Source organism: Pogoniulus pusillus, chromosome 27, assembly GCF_015220805.1.
Source record: "Pogoniulus pusillus isolate bPogPus1 chromosome 27, bPogPus1.pri, whole genome shotgun sequence".
Classification (NCBI taxonomy): Eukaryota; Metazoa; Chordata; class Aves; order Piciformes; family Lybiidae; genus Pogoniulus; species Pogoniulus pusillus.
Window position 1 is genome coordinate 10915421 of NC_087290.1, and position 18639 is coordinate 10934059.

At 48.7% G+C, this 18639-nt stretch overlaps 1 protein-coding gene across 1 annotated transcript in view; it reads left to right on the forward strand.

Moving 5' to 3' along the window:
• Positions 1 to 679: 679 nt before the first annotated feature.
• Positions 680 to 18639, forward strand: part of YPEL2 (yippee like 2) — a 41684-nt gene continuing 23724 nt past the window's right edge. Inside the window, exons 1-2 of the mRNA XM_064165883.1 lie at positions 680 to 764; positions 15536 to 15848. Of these exons, the coding sequence (XP_064021953.1) occupies positions 15732 to 15848 (117 nt within the window). The 5' untranslated portion in view covers positions 680 to 764; positions 15536 to 15731. The remainder of the gene's footprint in view (positions 765 to 15535; positions 15849 to 18639) is intronic.

Below are 18639 nucleotides of genomic sequence, written 5' to 3' on the forward strand. Positions count from 1 at the left end.
TGCCTTATGTCTACTATATGTGGACTAATTGCTTTGGTTATTAAAGACAAATTAAGAAATAAGGCTATTAGAAAGTGGCTATGGTTATCTCCCTTTGCCCCACACCTCTCTCCTTTGCCAAGGCCTTTTCATAGCAGGGTGCTCCCCTGGCTGTAGGTGCGGGGTGGCAGATGAAGATCTGTCACTGAAGTCCTGCTGAAAGTGAAAGAGACATCTCGGTGTTTATAGGTTTGAGCAACCCCAACTGGTCGCTCATTAAAAGGTTTGCGGGCTGCGGTTCCCTCAGGGTCGTGGGCCGGAGGCCCGGCCCGATGCGACAGGGCTGGCGCAGTGGCCCTCGGCCGCCTCCGCGCATCCCCCGCGCACCGCCTGCGCCTTTAAGGGGCTCCTCAGTGTTTGTTATTCCCCCCTCCCGCCCCGGCTCTCCACGCCGGCAGCACCAGGGCCGCCCCCATTGGCTGCTGCGTACCCAGCTGCTGCCTTCGCCGGGGAGGAGCCGGAGCGCCCCAGCCGGTTCTGCCTTCTGATTGGTCTGGAAAAAATGGGCTGCGGCTGGCTGTAGCCAACCGCTGGGGTGTTGCTATGTGCCAGAGGGCGATGATTGGTGCCTAGCTGTGCCGCTCAGGGCCAGCAGGCGGGCGGGAGCTCCTATAAGGGGAGGGAGCTAGCCAGAGGGGGAGGGCGCTGCGGGGCTGCCTGGTGCGCGTCGGCGGCCGCGCTCCGTCTGCGCTGGGGACGCGCTTGGAACGGCCGCACCGCGGCGAGTGAGTGCAGCGGGGGGCGAGGGTCGGGCGGCGGGACCGGGGATGGACAGTAGGGCCGGGGTGAGGCCGCCGTGGGGAGCTGCGCCACAGCTGCGTCCTCTGCCCGTCCCCCCGTTTCCCCCCACACCCACTCCCCTCGCCGCGTTGGGGCAGCAGGGCAGCTGCGGGGGCGATTTCTTAGGGCCACCTGCTCTGTGGCGCGGCCGCTTGGTGGAGTGGGGGAGCCTCAGAGAAGAGGGCTGGGGGCCTACGTTGCCACTCCGGGGCTGGCAGCGGGCGGGCAGTGCTCTGTGAGCAGCGGCCTTTGTCTGCTGGGCTGGGCGAGGGGCTGGAGGCGGGGAGGGCAGCCAGGTCTGAGCCCAAGAGAGTGGCTGGAGTGAGGTGAGAGGGCTTGGTCTGTTCCCCGCCGTTTCTATCCAGGAAGGAGATCAACAGGAGGGATGTGCGGGAGCGGGGCAGGGACTGGCCGGCGGTGCCAGGTAAGCGCCGGAGGAGGAGCAGGAGTGGAGAATGGTGGTCCTCCACCTGCCGTCTTGCCGTAGCGTATAAATGCGTATTAAATGCCTGAAGCCCCAGGTGACATCCGTGCCTGACGGAGGCGTGCATGAGGCTTAGGCTTGTGACTCCAGGGAGAGGTACAGCATCCTCACTCGGCCTCTCAGGGCACCTCCTGAACCGCTGCCAGCACGGCTCAGAAGACTGGCTGCTGACCAGAAGTGCCCTGCCACTGCTCTATTTACCAACACTGCTGCTGGAGTCCCTGGAGACCAGGCCTTGCCCAGCTGCAGGCTGTGGCTCTGTGCTACAGAAGTGACATCCTGCCTGGTGTGGCAAAAGAGAGGTTGTAGAATGCTTGGATCAGCCTGTGGAGAGGGCACCCTCAGCCCTGGGTGATGCCTGGCATCAAAGGCAGGTGGTTTCTGCACATGGTGCATTGAAACTGGTCCCTCACATGGAGCAGGAGGAACTCAGCTGGTTTGTGTTGTTGCTGTAGCCTCTGATAAGGGTGTAGCAGCTTCCTCTTTTGCAAGGCACTGTGTCGAGATCTCAGGTCGGAAGGTGAAACTGTCAAGGGTCCTTCATCTTCTGCTTCTCCCTAGGCATTTCTTGGTTTGATCCAGAAAAGTCAGATAAGTTTGGAGATGACCGAAGTAGCCGTGGAGCGAACCGTGGGTCCATAGCTGTGGATTTTAATGCTGATTTTTGAACTCAAAATTATTAGAAATGTTCCAGTTCAAAACGTTCTTTTAGTGGTGTGGAAAGAGAAGTTGAATCTTCAACGCTTTCCTTTGCAGTTTACTGGAGTGAATCTGTCCCCACTATTTTTTGGCCTCTTAAGAAAGAGAAAGGCCCATGGAATTAGCTTATGGACAGTAGTGAGACAAGGGGCAGGACACAACACCTGCCCTCCTGACTGCCTTCCTCAGGGCCTGCCAGTGCTCCAGATAAGGATTGTCTGCTGATGCATTTACAGTTGCTTAAAGCTTATGCTGGGTAGCGCAGAGAGACCTTTGCTGAGTTAGGTGGCTGTAAACCAGCAGATAGTGAGAGAGCTCTGCTTGTAATCATGAGAGGGTTCTGCCTGGAGAGGATGTATTTTGTGACTTCATTCTTGCAGAGCACTCCCACTTATGTGAAGATCTCATCGCGTTGGGATCCACACCTCTGGTTTCTTGTAAACATGGTTTGCTGTCTAACGGCAGCGCTCGAATAGAGAATTAAGATGTCCTCTTTGTCTTACTGGATCCCTAATTCTTGTTTCTTGATGAAAGACCATTTTAAAATGAGCCTTGTGCTTTGAAGCTCAAGTCGGGAATGCTGTAGGGAGGGCAGGGATGCTGCTTTTGCCTGATGAGGGTGTCGAATGCTTCCCTGTATCTCTTTTTCCCTTAAGCTTTCTTTGCAGGTGTGTCTTTCATGGTGCCAGGATTGCAGTAACTGGCAAAACTCTGCTGGTCATTGAGCTTTCTTGTCTCTTCTGTGTGTTGAATAAGTTATTTCCTTTCCTTGCTGTTTGGTGTGGGTAGTTGAGTCAGGGTTGTGTTGAGGAAGGCAGCTACCTGTAAGTCCACATTCCCTTAAAGGCTCCTTGACTCATGGATTGAATACCTGTTGCTGAGAGAGAATTTAATTAAGGAACTGGTCACTCTGGTGTAGGTCCTGGCTGGCAGTTTAGAAAGTGGGAGCTCCTTGGTCTAATGTGGCACAAGCATTGCCAGGATTGCAGAGGAGTAAAACTCATTTATTTCTTGTTCTTGCATCACAGCCTTGCTTATGACCATGTGTGTGGAAGCCTCTTGAAGAAACACCAGTAAAGCTGAGCTTTGCTGTGGTCATTAGCTGGCAAACCTTTGCTTGAACTGAAGCAAAGTCTTTGTATATAGATCAGCTATGAAGTGCTAGAGCAGTGGAACTCAAGAGGGATCACACAGTAGAGTCTGGGATGGAGAGGGTTCCATTCTCTTCTCTGCTCTGAAGCTGATCAGTGATGGCAAGGCAATATGGTGTAGCAGAGTGGTTTTGGTCTTTTTTCCCTTTCCTTGACAGAGACCTGTAATTTGGTCCTTCAAAATGTTTCCTGTTTTCTGTACTTTTGATTTGTCAGTCTCACCTTCTAGATGTGATCACAGTGGCTAAAGGCTAAGGGTAGTTTTTCTTTGTCTTCCACAAGCCAAGGAGAGTCCAAAGAACTGGACTCTTCTGACTTCTGGATTTTTCAGTCCTTTAGAAGAGACCTTTAGCTGACGAATCAGTGTGTTTGTTGTTGGTATGATGCTGATTGAGGATCTGGATCTCTTTTTCCTCAAAACCAAGGCATTTTATACTTTGTCTCCTCTGGTGGGAAGAAAATGCATTTTTCTGTGCAGGCTGCAGCTCAGGAGTGCTGCATCCTGTGCCTGAGTTGCATTCCCTGTTGGCCCCATCAGTCCCTGCTCTCCATCCTCCATGAAGTTCTGCAGTTGGCTCTCACTGGGTCTGTTTTCTGTGGTGTCTCGTTTGCCTTTGTGCTCCCTGTTGGTCAGGGCAGGTAGCTGTCTTGCAGTCCATAAGCTGATTGTTCTTCTGCTCTGGCTTTGTGACATCTGCCAGGCCTGTCTGCGTGCTTTCAGCTGCTGATTCCGGCTGTGTCGGGAGCAGCTTGGCCTCCGGAAGTGTCACTGGGCTGGCCAAGCCACTTAAGGCTGCAGGAAATAGCATAATTAATGAGACTTAGTTCTCCCGCCTCTTGTACCTGACAATCTCAAGGCACTTGACAATTCTAATTAAAGCTAATCACACTCCTCTGTTTTTAGTAAATAGCTATTAGCCTGCTTCACTCTTGCTTTAACAAATGATAGCGCCGGGCAGTGTGAGTCACTGGAAGTTATGGGAATGCAACCAGTAAGAGCTGCCTTCCGGCCTCCTGGAGCAGGTTTACACATCCAGCTGGAGATGGTTCCTTTCACACCTGCTCCAGTGTAGGTACAGCATGTTCAGGGGGTGATGCTTTGGTGGCTTACGAAAATAACCTAGCTTTGTGACTCTCTTTTTCACTGCCGTTGTGACTTGTACAGAAATAAACTCCCAAGGTCAGGCAAAGGCAATTGAAAGTTTCAAAAGCCAACCATGCTTTGGATTTGCCCTTCAGAGAAGGTTTGATTTGCTGAGAGAGGGGGGACAGAGTGGTGTCAGAGCTGGACTCACTTCTCCTGTTTCATGTTGGCAGTGGCTTCATGATGAGGACAAAAATGTAGCGCGGTGTGACCTAGCTCAGGACTCTGGAAGATTGAAGTTTCACTGACGAAATGCTACTAAAGGGTGGCTCAAGCAAGATGTTATTAAAAGCAGATTGACCAGGATCACAAAAAAAGGTGGAGTTAATAATTAACTGGGGGGGAGTCTTAACGAGAATCCCAGGATCTCCCAGCTCAAGCGTTTGTCGGTACAGCCAGAACTGTAAGAGGTGAGTCAGTTCACATAGCTTGGCAGGAAGTTGCAGGCCAGTGAGGATATCCAGGAGGAACTTAAGACAGAAACTGGCAAGGTAACAGCTGATTTGACCCATCTCAAACTAGATTTGGTTATAAAACAACTGTCAAGTGAAGACTGAAGCTATAAATCTTCGCCTGGCTTTGTCCCCTTGGCAGGTGGGTTGCTGTACCTTCAGTGGGAATGAGAGCTGGGAGGGTGATGACTGAGCTGCCACAGGAAGCATGCACATGAGCTGCTGCATAAAAGTGGTGCTGGCAGAGACTGGTCAGAATTCAACATCTGATCCTTAGCTTTGCTCAGAAAAGGAGACAGAGGTACCAAGGGAGAAGATAAAGTCACTGTTTCTCCCATGACAGATGTGGTTCTGGGCAGTGCAAGGCTGGTTGAAGATGCTCCTGGGAAGAAATATCTGAGCTGATGGGTTTCATGAGCAGATGAAAATGTAGAGGGTTTGACAAGGGGAGCTTGCAAATAGTACGTCATGACAGGCAGCTATGGCAGATCTTTCTTTCGACTAGAAATGACTTTGAGGATATTGGAAGGATTCTTGCAGCAGATAAACGTTCTCACTGTGTTCCCTGTCAGTGCTCAGCCTTTATCAGGGAAACAGATGATCCATCCAGCAGACCAAATTAATTGAATCCTGGTCATACCTACGCTTGCCAGGAAGAAAGATAATAGAGCAGTGTGAGGAGCACCAAAAAATGTCGTGATGTGAGATGATTTGGATAGCTCGAGTGCTCTACAATTGAGACTGAGGAGGAAAAGGTGGAAAGATGGAGTGTTCCCATTTTGTCAGTCATTGGTCAGATGAGGATGAGGGGGTTTGTGGTGTCTGTAGTTCAAGTTGGTACTACAGTAACAAGATGAGTGTCTTCTTTCACTTGGCATATGCTTAATGCTGGAAAAGTATGATGTCCATGATCTGTGGCTCATAGTGTGGTCATCAGATGGAACATGGAGCTTGCTTCAGCAGAAGGGTGGCTGTGAACTGAAGAGCTGCATCTGACTGAGCCATTGCTGTTGCCTCCCTGGAGTGCATCCTGTCTGCTTGGCCAGCTCAGCTGAAGGACTGTTCCCCCATCGTGGGGGATGCTGGAAAGAGTTTTCAGGAAATATTAAGGAGGAAATTGAGTCATTTTTTGGTTTAAATTAGTCCAGTTGGCAGTTTTTGTTTATTTGTGGCACAAGTGGGATTTGCTGGTAGGAGCAGAAGTAAGTGCTGGCTTGTTTCAAATTTCTGCTGGCCAGTCCAAATGCTTTCCTGCATGTATGCTTCCTCCTGCCTTTGGAAACACACACTGGCACCTCCTGTAAGTGGATATTGAATTCTGCTGTGATGGAGTGTACCTGCAAAGCAAAGGTGGGCAGCTTGCAGCTATCATCCCTGCCATGCTGCTTCTTATCAGCAGCGCAGGCTCTTCTGCATTGCAAAGATACTGCTGCCAGGCAACTCGTAGGAGAGTGGGAAGAGAATTCAGCCAGAGGTGTCAGTCATTCCTCGGTACAGGCTGAATCTTGCAGTCTCTGTTCATGTGGTTTCAGAGCCAGGCCCAGAAAAGGTAACGGATTTTGAAGTCAGCCCTGTGGGATGGTGTCTGTCCACACTGTCCTGTGCCAGGGCTGTCCTCTGCAAAGGGAAGGATTCCATTAAAATTTCCAGAATGATTTCCCATCCCTGCCTCCCAGGGGTGTCTGTGGTGTGTCTGAGCAGATTGTTTTGAACGGTGTGCTTTGTTCTGAATTGCAGGGAGAGATGAGTTAGCAGCTCTGACACCAAGTGGTCCAAGTCCAGCCTGAAATCTGTAAATGAATTCAGAACGTTCTCATGGTCATCTGGTCTCTGTAGTCTGCAGTCGAAAGAAGCCTCTCTGCACTGTCTTTACTGAACCACTTTAACCTGTTCCTGCACTTTCCAGTCACTTTTATGCTGTAGTTCAACACAAAAAAGTTTTTGCTTTGGATTCTGCAGTTCTCTGGACTTGATTCTCACCAGATGATTGTAGTTGAGAACCTGAAAATCCACTGGTGTGGATATTAGCTATTGAAAGAAAAAAGGTGAAACTTCAAAGTTTGATTTAATCTTCACATTGGCAGAAGGTAAATCAACTATGTCAAGAACAATTTTTGAAAGGTTAAAAACAAAGCTCTGGGGTGGGTAGTGCATACAGTGATATCATAAGAAAAGCACAGAGCTGTTGGAGCCAGTCCAGAGGAGGGCCACAAAGATGATCCAGGGGCTGATCTGCAGTGAGGATAGGCTGAGGGAGCTGGGGCTGTTCAGCCTGGAGAAAGAGAGGCCGCTGGGGGAGACTTTAGAGCTGCTTTTCAATACTTGAAGGGATCCTTCAGGAAGGCTGCAGAGGAACTTCCCATAAGGGTGTCTTAGAGACAGAACAAGGGGGAATGAATTTGAGCTGAGAGAGAGTAGGTTTAGACTGGATCTTAGGAATATGATTTTCAGTACAAGGGTGGTGAGACTCTGGAATAGGTGGATGCCTCCTCCCTGGGGGTGTTCAAGGCTTGGGAGTGGCAGAGTCTATTTGTGGGGTGTCCCTGCTCATGGGGGGCAGGGGGATTGGAGTAGATGATCTCTAAGGTCCTTTCTAACCTAAGCCATTCTGTGGTAACAGAGCTAGACAGAGTTGGGGAGAAAAAAAATCCAACTTAAAAGTGTGTTTTCAAGGTATGCTGTGTGTTCCTTTTAAGTTTCACCTCATGTTTTGTACCTTCCATATTATAGAAAACATCCTCAGCAGGGAGAAAGACACCAGGAGGTTTGAGCAGCTGAGTCTGTTTCTGATGAGTTGTGCCAGACCATGGACTGACATATTGCTGGGCTTTAAAAAAAAAGGTTTAAAAAGAAGCCAAAAAACCCCACCCCCCACCTTCAAAATGTGATTAATAGCATGGCAGTGGCAGTTCTGACAGTTGAGTATTGATGGCTCTCCAGCAGAATCGCAGCTCTGGTGTTTTCCCTGCCGGGCAGGCTGTGGTATGTGGAGCAGGGCAGGTGCAGCCTGCTTGGCCTGGTGCCTGCTCCATTATGGTCAGATGATCTTTAATCGCTTCTTGCTGGACTTTTCTTAATGCCCTCTAGTGGTTCCCTGGCAGTTGTCTTCAGTGTTCTTCATCAGTCTCTCCTTTTTGCATCTATCCATCCAGATCCTTTCCCTCCCAGAACTATAAAGTGTTTGCCAGTGGTGCTGTCTCCAGTGTGCAGAAGAGACAATTTGAGCCTGCAAGAATGAAATTACCTGCTAGGAGAGAAACCAGAGGAATAAAGGGGCTTAGTCATGTGTCTAGTTGAAGGCAGTCTTAAGTGAGAAACCTGCTCCTTACTACATTTATGCTGCAGTTGTCTCTGTGTATCTGATAAAAGGAAATGCAGTGGATTCCTGCTGGTCATCTTCCACTATTTCTCCTGTTTTCCTGTCTCTAAGAGCTTCCAAGGTTTGAAGAATGAGCTCATGGAGCTTTGGAGAAGAATGCTTATGGTTCCTGTAGCAGTAATGGCTTTTGTTGATGATGCTGGTAATGCTGAGCTGTGTGCAGTGTCACCTTAGCAAAAGTTTGGAATCGGTGCATTTCAGAAACTTAACACTGGAGTCAGTAAAGGTACATTGTGTATTCCCCTATGCTGTTTAAACTCCTTTCTTAGCTTTCCCCTGTGTTCTGTGTTTGAATTCAGAATGTTTGTCCTTTCTTTCAGGGTCTTTCACAGTGCCCATCCTACCCTTCTACCTGCAGATGATTCAACTTCCATCTTTTCCAGAGCTGTTGCAGTCATTTGTGGTAGTGAGGACCTCCAGAGCTGCCCCAAACCAGGGTCTTTTGTTGCAGCAGTACATCATCAAAGCGTGAAAGCTCCTTAGCTGTGCCAGGTGCCTCTGAGGGTTCAGCACTTGCAATTCTGATTCTACCTTTTTTAGAGCAAAGACCAGCAAAACTGGGCATTAAATCCAGACTCCGTTCCAGTGTATCACCTTAGAAACCAGCCTGCCTCTTGCAAACTGCAGTGCATTAAGCTATGTTAAGGCAATTTCCATGTCAGGAAAACAGTGGTAAGTGTTCTTACCTCCAGTGTTTTCTTAGAATTGTGCTGAGGCCCCAGAGCAGCACAGGCTGCTGCACTTTGTGACCTCGTAGGAACAGAAGACCCTCTGAACCCAATTCCTCCTGTGTTTTCATTGCACTCAGCATAAGTATATCTTCAGCTTGCTCTCTTTGATGAGAAGAGATGCCAAAGAAGAAAGGTCAGGTTTCCAAATAGGAGGAGGTTTTCAGACCTGCTGCAGGCAGCTTGCTGTAGCATTTGCTGTGTTCTAGTAAGTACTTCACAGACTACAGTTTTTCTTAAAAATGGAGTAATCCCTAAAACAGACCCTCAGACCCAACAAACCTGGTGTTTGTCCTACCAGAAAGAACAGGAACATTTGCATCTGAGCTGCATGGCACATGGGGTTTATGCAAAGTGAGGCTTGGATGTGATGGGTTTTGTTCTCTGTCATTGTGGCATATGGACGTGTACAAGCAGTAGCCTTGTCTAGCAAGTGTTTGGCACAGACTTGGCATTTCTCCTTTTTCTGACGTTTCCTGAATTGCTGACAGCTTCATGTGGAAAGTGGCTGTGGGATAGGTGGAAGCTGAATACAGAACCAAAAAGTTGTTCAAACGGCAAATTGCGTGTCGTGGTTTTTCCACCGTGGAGGCTTAGACCTCAGCAGGATTAAGCAGCTCCAGCACAGGCAGGGCATGCAGGCAGTGCCTTCAGCTCATTCTCTCACCGAGAGCCACAGCAAAAGAGGTTGATCAGCTTTTTTCCCTCAGACCCTTTCATTTTGTCTAAACCAATCTTCTGGCTTCTCATGGACTGATTAACAGGCCCACATTTCTATTCCGTGGACGCGACTGTGTCCATCCCAGAGATAAATGTCTCTTGAAGAATGATAAAAGAAAAATACTGGATTATGTTGCTGGTGAGAGATGCTTATCTCTCTAACAGTATTGGGCATGACGAGAAAGCAGTCAAAGCATCTCTTTGTTTTTTAAATTGAATAGGATGGCTCCACTAATGCCCACTGTCAGTGAGGCTGATGAACATTAACTCATTCTGAAAAACCAGAGCCACAGCCCAAAATCATCCCTGTGCCTTTGTTCTGCAGTAGAATGAGTGCACTGTTAGCTGCTAAATGTATTTTAATTCAAATGCGTTTGCTGCTAGGACAGGAAAAAAATCCAGGAGGTTGGGTTTTGCACTGCTGAGCGTCACAGATCCTTGTTTTTATGCATTTTGAGCTGATATTTGTGACAGAAGTGGGTCTTTACAAGCTACTAGCTGTGCTCATAGGATGTAAGAACGCATTTCCTATTGTTTTTCCCTTGTATCTCTTACTAGGATGAGGACAGAACTCTTGATAGCTCAGACTCAGGCTGAGTGCTGTACAAAGGCAGTGCCTTTATATGTGGCTAGCAGAGAGGAGCTTATCTGAAGATTTCAAGGCAGTTTCTTCTTACCTGGGTTTCCCACCAAGATCTTAGCTCACAAGTCTTTATTCTCTCCCCTGCCTTAAGCAAAGAGATCAGTTTAGTTTGCCTTCTCAGCACAGTGAGAACAGGAATTGCAATTAATCTTAATCTGTGCTCTGATATCATCTCACTTGAATGTTGGGTTTTTTTGTCCACTTCTAAAAGGTCAAAACGTTTTTGCTGACGTTAAATGTGTTACGAGGTCAAATAAATGAGTGCTTGTTAAATGCTTTTGCAGAAAGCTGCATGCAGCAGATAATTTGTGTGTGTGTGTGTGTGTTCATTTCTCTGTTAGATAAATGCAGTCATAGTATTTCCTGTTCTACTTGTTGTAAAGCTTTGATGCTTTGGAGGCCTGGGCAGAGGAGGGTCAGCAAAGAACAAATTAAGGGATAGCTTTTATATTAATTCTATGTTATGCTTTGAGGATCACCGTGGGCTGCTTTCCCCAGCTGTTGTGCTGCCATGCTAGGCAGCTGACCAGAAAAGAAATGTTTGGCATGGCAGCATGGGAGGGAAGCAGTAAAGCTGGTGTTTGGGTTGTTCACCTGCCCCTGCTGAAGGAAAGGAGAGAAAGGATTGCACCATTTTGCTACGAATCCACAGCATCTAAGGTTTAGCTGCAGTCTGTTTTCTCATTCAGAAATTGGGGAAAGTGACTGCCAGCCCTTCCTCAGGCTTTAGGAATGGTCTGTCCAATGCATTTGTTTCATTCAGACAGGTCTTGGTGTTTTGCCTTGGAATCCAATTGCATTTGGCCCCATGAAGAGCACATTTAGTCTCCTGCTTCCGTGTGCTTGGAGGACAAGGCACATGGCTCACAAATTCCAGGTTCTGAGCTCTGTTACAGCTGGGATATAGCATATCAGCTGCTGAATCAGGGACTTGGAATTTGGAGGTGGATCTTACAGTCTTGTGACTGTAAAGGTTGGCACTTGGTTAGTTCAGGAAGCCTTGGATGTGTTGCTTTGATTTACATCTAGTCAGCAGAAAACAAGGAAGGATTCTGCTTTGACTTGTGTCTAGTTCGTGGCCTGTTGCTGACTTAGGGTTCAGTCCTGGAAGTGCTCCTCCTCTCAGAGGGAAAACAATGCTGTCACTGCAAAACTTCGTGTTTTGACAAAATTCTGGGGTGTGTGGAGACCTGGGGCAGCATACAGGTGAGGACTGCCTGATGGACGTCTCCAATCACAGAGTTAACCAGATGGGAAAAGACCTCTAGGATCATCGAGTCCAACCTATCACCTGACCCTCCTTATCAACTAAACCATGGCACTAAGTGCCTCATCCAGCGTTTTTTTAAACGCCTCCAGGGAAGGTGACTCCACCACCTCCCCGGGCAGCCCATTCCAAAAGCCAATCACTATTTCCAGGAAGAATTTCTTCCTGATGTCCAGCCTAAACCTACCCTGGCACAGCTTGAGACTGTGTCCTCTTGTTGTGTCACTGGGTGCCTGGGAAAAGAGACCAACCCCCGCCTGGCTACAACCTCCTTTCAGGTAGTTATAGACAGCAACGAGGTCTCCCCTGAGCCTCCTCTTCTCCAGGCTGAGTGTAAAAGAGAAGCCTTGTCGAAATCCAGAGACGCAGCTGCCTACCAAACAGTGCACAGGCAGTCTGCTTAGCTACAGGCTGGCTAGAGAAATTCCTGACAAGACCTCTTTTGATTGAACCAGGGGAGATTTAATTCCTAAAAAGCTGTGAAGGGAGCCCTTCTGTGTCAGGGTGGGTGTCCCAAAGCTCTCCCTGTAACTTTAATTGGGAAAGGTTAATCTGATTAGTCTTTGCGAAGAGCTTTAAGGATGAAAAGTGCTATGTAAGTGCTGACTGTTATGATCATGATAGATATGCTTTATCAGCACTTGGCCAGATGAGCAAGACTCTGTGTGGTTTTTTCTCCCATGCCTTCTGGAGAGCAGAAGAAAGAAATACTTCACAAAAAGGGGGGAATTGGTGTCATGTGGTCTTGCTGCTGTTTGCCTCCTGCTGAGCACTGTGCATGGTCATAATGAAAGTTTGACTGCACCAAATGCTGCCCATCTGAGCCTGTGACACCCCTCCCACGTAGTGCTTGTAGGAACTTTTCACTGGGAAAGCTTGCAGAGAGCGTGCCTGACTTCCAGGGATCGTCCAGCTGGCAGTGGGATCAGTGGGTGATGCCTTCAGAAATGCTAAAGCATCTTGGACTAGAATCATAGAATGGTTTAGGTTGGAAGGGACCTCAACGATCATCCAGTTCCAACCCCCTGCCTCCTACTGGAACAGGTCACATGAGGCTTCATCTAGCCTGGCCTTGAACACCTCCAGGGAGGGAGCACCCACAGCATCTCTGGACAACCTGTGCCAATGTCTCCCCACCCTCATTGTAAAGAACTTCCTAACGTCCAGTTAAAATTTCCCCTCTTCCAGTTTAAACCCATTACTCCTCATCCTGTCATTACAAGACCTTGTAAATAGTCCCTCCCTAGCCCTCCTGTAGCCCACTTCAGATAGTGGAAGGCCATTCCAGTGTCTCCTCAAAGCTTTCTCTTCTCCAGGCTGAAAAGCCCGAACTCACATAGCCTGTCCTCATAACAGAGCTGCTGCAGCCCTCTCAGCATCTTTGTAGCCTCCTCTGGACTCCCTCCATCTTAGATCTTCTTTCTCAACAATGACAAGAAGACTTAAGAGGAGAGTTGGAGTCAGAGGTTTCCCAAAGTGGTGCTTTGGTGGCAAAGTGAGGAGGGTTTCTGCAGTTCTTGATGCCTGACAGTGCTCACACATAGGCTTCCCAGCAAACAGCAGTAGTGGCTTCAGCCTGATTTTTGTGGTTGTTTTCACTATGACTTGTTACCAGTGTGGGGTACTTCTGACTGGTCACAGAATGTTTGGGACTGGAAGGGACCTCTAGAGATCAAGTCCAACTCCCCTGCCAAAGCAGGATCACCTAAACTAAGCCACACAGGAGTGCATCCAGGTGGGTCTTGAAAGTCTCTGGAGGAGACTCCACAACCTCTCTGGGCAGCCTGTGCCAGTGCTCCAGCACCCTCACAGTAAAGAGTTTTCTCCTCATGTTGAGGTGGAGCTTCCTGTGTACCAGCCTGTACCCATTGTTCCTTGTCCTGTTACTGGGCACCACTGAAAAGAGCCTGGCACCCTCATTTTGGTACCCACCCCTCATACTTCTAGATGCTGATAAGATCCCCTCTCAGCCTTTACTTCTCAGGACAAAACAGCCCCAGCCTTTCTTGTAAGGAGAGATGTTCAAGTCTCTTCATCATCCTTTTAGCTCTCTGTTGGATTCTCTAACACTAGATGCTAACCCTGGGCAAAAGAGGTCACCTGGATGGGACGTTTGTGAGTTCTGTGGGGCTGCCTCTTACAATTTTCTGGGGTCTTGCCTTCTATTCCTCAACTGCCTTTCCGATTTCCACCCTGCTGTTCTGGCAGCTTCCTCTTTGGCCAGTCAGAGAGGTATTTGCTTAGAACAGCCCTGCTCCAGCTGTTGTCTGCAGTCTACCTTCAGCGGGGTGCATGGCTGCTCTTGCGAGCAGCAACAAAGCCAGCTTAGCACGCAAGCTCCAGGAGCTATTTTAGCAGTGCAACCACGTACTGACCTGGCCTGGCTTTATTCTAACCTGCAAGATTATCAGCTGTGCTGCAGCAAGTTATTCAGCCCAGCTTAGAGACAGAGCTCTTAAGCTCTTAGACTTTTTCTGTTTTGCCCACTGCAGAAATTTCCACTGCAGGTCAGTTCGTCTGCTTGGTTTTTCTGGTTGGTTGATGGGGGTTTTGGGTTTGGTTTTTTTGGATAATGATGATGTTGTTTTAGTATTTGATGCAGAGACTCAGAAACTGAGCAGAATCACATGTTTTATGGAAAAGAAAATCCTCCTGGGAGGAGCAGCCGGAGTTCATGATTAATTTCTAGAGCATGCATGCACGCCATGTATCAGGGAGGGAGGGGAGAGCTGCTTGCTTTATCCTTTGTGCTGCTTCCTTTATCCTTCATGCTGCTTCCATCCTCAGAAGAAACATTTGTGGATGGAAAACCATATAGATGTGGGATCAGAAAAACTGGTTTCAGCCAGCAGAAAAAAAAAGACCCAGGCTTGAAGTGCGTTGCAGGTTCTGTCAGATGCCGTTGGAGAGTAAAAAGATGTTTCTATCCTGAAGAGGTTTGTAACTGTCTCTTGCTATCAAGAATAGTCCTTGGAGGTTGTTTCTTGCTTTGACTGCTGTCAGTACTAAAGTGCAGTTTATAGAGTAACTTCTTCCTTCAGAGCTTGCAGGGAGTTAGAAAGGAGAGTGTGATGAAGTGCACCTGCGCTTCCCTTGTGGAAACTAGGGCAGATGGGAGAGAAGAACTGGTTTGGTGACTCGTGCACTTTTCTGGTGGCTGAGGAAACCCAAGTCCAGCTCCCAGCCTTCCCGTGGGCTTCCTGAGTGTCTCGCCAGTGAGTCACACAGGACAGCAGCTGGCAGAGCTGAATCTGGGTCCCAAATTTCTCTCTGGCTAACTGAGCCTGACTTCTTCAAGGGGTGGTGCAGAATTGGGCCTTGATGTGCAGTTCCTCAGAGGTGTTTGGGAGCCCAGGATGGATGAAAAACATCATCTTAACACCTCTGTAATCATTTCCAATTCCATTTAGTGTTGGGAGAACATAGGTTGTGAGTGTTAGCGCTAGAGGAAGGCAGTAGACAACAATTTGGTCTGGAGAAGAGAAGACTGAGAGGGGATCTAATAAATGTTCATAAATATCTGAGGGCTGGGGGTCAGGAGGGAGGGGACAGGCTCTGCTCACTGCTCCCTGTGGTAGGACAAGGAGCAATGGATGGAAGCTGCTGCACAGGAGGTTCCACCTCAACACAAGGGGGAACTTCTTTACTCTAAGGGTCCCAGAGCACTGGCACAGGCTCCCCAGAGAGGTTGTGGAGTCTCCTTCTCTGGAGCCTTTCAAGGCCTGTCTGGATGTGTTCCTGTGTGACCTGAGCTAGATTGTATGGCCCTGCTCTGGCAGGGGGGATGGACTCGATGATCTCTTTGGGTCATTTCCAACCCCTGACATCCTGTGAGCCTGTCAACAGAGCCAGGAAAATGGGAGAGCAGACAGCGAGTCAGTGGCTGAGCTGTGAATAAAATCCTGTCCCCTTTGATGCAATCCTCAGGCATCACAGCTGTCTCCTGGCTGCTCCGACTCTCCCCTGCTCTCTCCAGCAAACCCTAGGTCGTCCCATTGCTGCTGTCACCTTTGTGAGTGAGTGTTCTCTCTCTTCCTTTTTGACCTTAGGTTTGCGTCAAGTCCCTCGTTCCCTCTGCTGGAATCTCTTCCTCTGAAGCGGTCACCAGCGTGTGGAGCCTGCCCCACACCCATCCCCTGCCAAACCACGGCCTTTACCTGCGTCTTCCGCTGTTTCCCGTGCGACCCGTCCTGCGGGAGTGCCTCCTGGGCCACCCCAGACTTCACCCAGCGCTCCGTGGCTCCAATGGTGAAGATGACAAGGTCCAAGACTTTCCAGGCGTATCTGCCTTCGTGCCACAGGACCTACAGCTGCATTCACTGCAGGGCTCATCTCGCCAACCACGATGAGCTCATTTCCAAGGTAGGTGCCTGGCCTCGCCCGCCGGGGCTGGGTGGATGCCTCCTGCCCGGGCAGCGGAAGGCTGCATTCGCTTGCGCTGCAGGTCAGTGGCTGTGCAAGGGCCTGGCTTTGACTGGCACTGCAGTTTTCCCTTGGAAAATGGGCTCTTGGCCTAGAGGACCTGTTTGTGAGCTGCCAGTTTTGTTTTAAGAGGCCATGAAAACAGCTGTAGGGGAGAGGGTTCCAAATTTGGGCCTCTGGAGTGCTTACACAGGTGGTCTGTCTCTCCCCGTGGTACCGATTCCTCCCTCATTTCCAGCTCTCTAGCCGATGGCCAGGACTGTGTGAATTACCTTCTCAGCACTTCCTGTTCGTGTGCATGCTTGTCAGCACAGCCAGAGGGGGGCTGCATGCTCATGGTTTGGAGAAGTGTCTGAGGATGTTCTCTCCGTTAAACTCTGAGCTGCACCAGCAACTGCACTGAAGTCCTTACCTAAAGGAAGGTTCTCTAACGATTTCCAAAGACAGGAGTTGTTGCTCTGACACTCATATTTTTGCCAGGAAACCATGCAGTGAAAAAGCAAGAGATGGATGGTAGGATGTTCTGTCAGCTGGGAAGAGTGGAGGGATTCTGTCCTCTCTTATCTATTCATCACAGGGGGTCTTGAGGATAAGGTAACTTAAAAGCTTACAGAGCCATTACATCAGGAGGCTTTGCAGAGGGAGCAGGCCAGCAGCAGGATCTTTCTGAGGTGTGAAAACTAAACTTTCTCAGAGTGCCTGCTGGAGCCTGCAGTGCCTGGCTGTGGTCAGGCATCAGGTTACCAGGTTTTGGCTGCCTTGGCAGTCAACTGTTCCGAAAAGTTTATCCAGCTTATAAAATCCGTATTCAGAAGAAACAGGCACACCATGAGATTTATTAGCTGAGACGAGAGGAAATTGCCCTGTGAGCTCTGTGTGTGCATGAAACGTCAGCTGGTTCAGCTTCTTGGAGCAGCCTTGAGAGAAAGCCAGGAGCAGCGGTACAGAGGTGCTCTGCCTGTTAGAACTGCAGTGCTTCCCCTCTTGCTCTTTGCACAGTGAAGGTTAGGAGGTGTCACCTTTCACCAAGGGCATCTGTCCTTACAGGGTTGACATCCTAGCAGCTGTGGAGGTCCTCTTGGATTCTCTGTGCTCAGATATGTCTTCTACTGTTGGAGGCTGTCTCCTTCCTTTTTCACTTGGTTTCTGCCTGGGCCAGGTTGATGTATGCCTCTGTGATGTTGTCTCCATGCCAAATAATTGCTGTTAAGTTTTCTGGTCTGAATAATTCTGTTTGCAGACTGCCACAATTTTGCTTTTTGCAGTTTTCCGGTAGATGGGCATCCTATTAGGCTGTCACCTCTGAGTCATTCTGGGCCTCATGAGAGTTCCTCTTGTTCTGGTACAATTGCAGTGGTTCTTAGCAGAGCTGTCCTTGAGGACCGCAAAGCTTCAAGCTTTTAAGGATGAGAAAGTTGTACATTTCCTCAACAGAAAGATGTTTTGAAATGTAAATGTCAACAGCAATCTGTGCCAAGGTCTGCATGTGAAGTACTTTCAAGCTCTTGGATCAATTGTCTGACACAAGGCTTCTGTGCTCACTTGAGATACCTGTAAAATGAGGCAGTCACCTTTTTGTTGGGAAAGGTGTCACCAGCTGGGTTTTGTTGGGACACAGAAGATGCTTTCCTGGATAAAGAAGGAGACTTGTTTCACTTACTGGTTTTATGGTAGGTCAGAGTTGGTGCTCTGCTTTCTCTTTTGACCCAGCTGGTTCCCCACTGGGGCAAACACAAGGCTGTGCACATCCAGTGCTTTCACCTTCCCCTCCTGCTTCCATGTCCATGCTCCTGCCAGCTTTGCAGGTAAGTAGCTTCCAGCAGGGCAATGCCAGTGCTGCAGGCTGCTTGGACTGTGAACTTCTAGCTGTCAAGGCATGCAAAAACTGACCAGGAATGCTGACAGCTAAAATATGGACAGGAGAGGGAAGGATGAAAGCACAGCACAAAGCTGTGTATATGGAATCATGGCAGTATTAGCTCAGGCTGGGTGCAGTGTTTGTATATCTGCTCCTTCTAAAATATCACTGTAGGCTGGGGTATAAATTTGTCTTGGTGTTGGAACTGTGTGGCTAATGAGGCACAAGTGGGTCGTGCAATTTAAATGCAAAGGGTTTGAGGGTTTGGGTTGTATTTGTGAGAGTTCTAAACCTTAATAAGATACATTCTTGGTAGCATTAACAACCTTATAAAAGTAATTGTGCAGTCATCATTTGTACAACTGGCTACCAAACTGAGAACAAAAGGGCAGCCTCTGCCTCCATGAGCTTCCAGTACCTGGGGAAACTTTCCCAGGCAAAGTCCAGCAGTCATCTTTTTATTTGTTGGAGTTGGGTTGCAGACATCTCCCCAAGGCCTTCTGCAAATCTTTCATCACAGCCCTATATTAGCATCTGAGAAGTAGGCAGTGCAGTTGCTGTGCTTGTTTTCCACATGAAAATGTGGCAAATGGGAGGAAGAAATTGAAAAGGGAGTGGGAGATTTTTGTCAAACCAGAGCCTGCAGTGAATCTCATCTCAAACCTGCCTGTGTCGCTGCAATCAAACCAGCCCAAATGACACCATCTTTGGAAGCGTTCCCTAGAAAACAGGATTTTATATAACAGCAGGGTGGTGGTGATTTGGCTGGATGAAATTAATTTCTCTATGCCTTTTGCTCTGTGTTGTGCAGAGACCACATGAGAGCTCTGCTGCTTTGCATGCCTTGAGCTTTTGAGCTCCTTTGGATCCGTG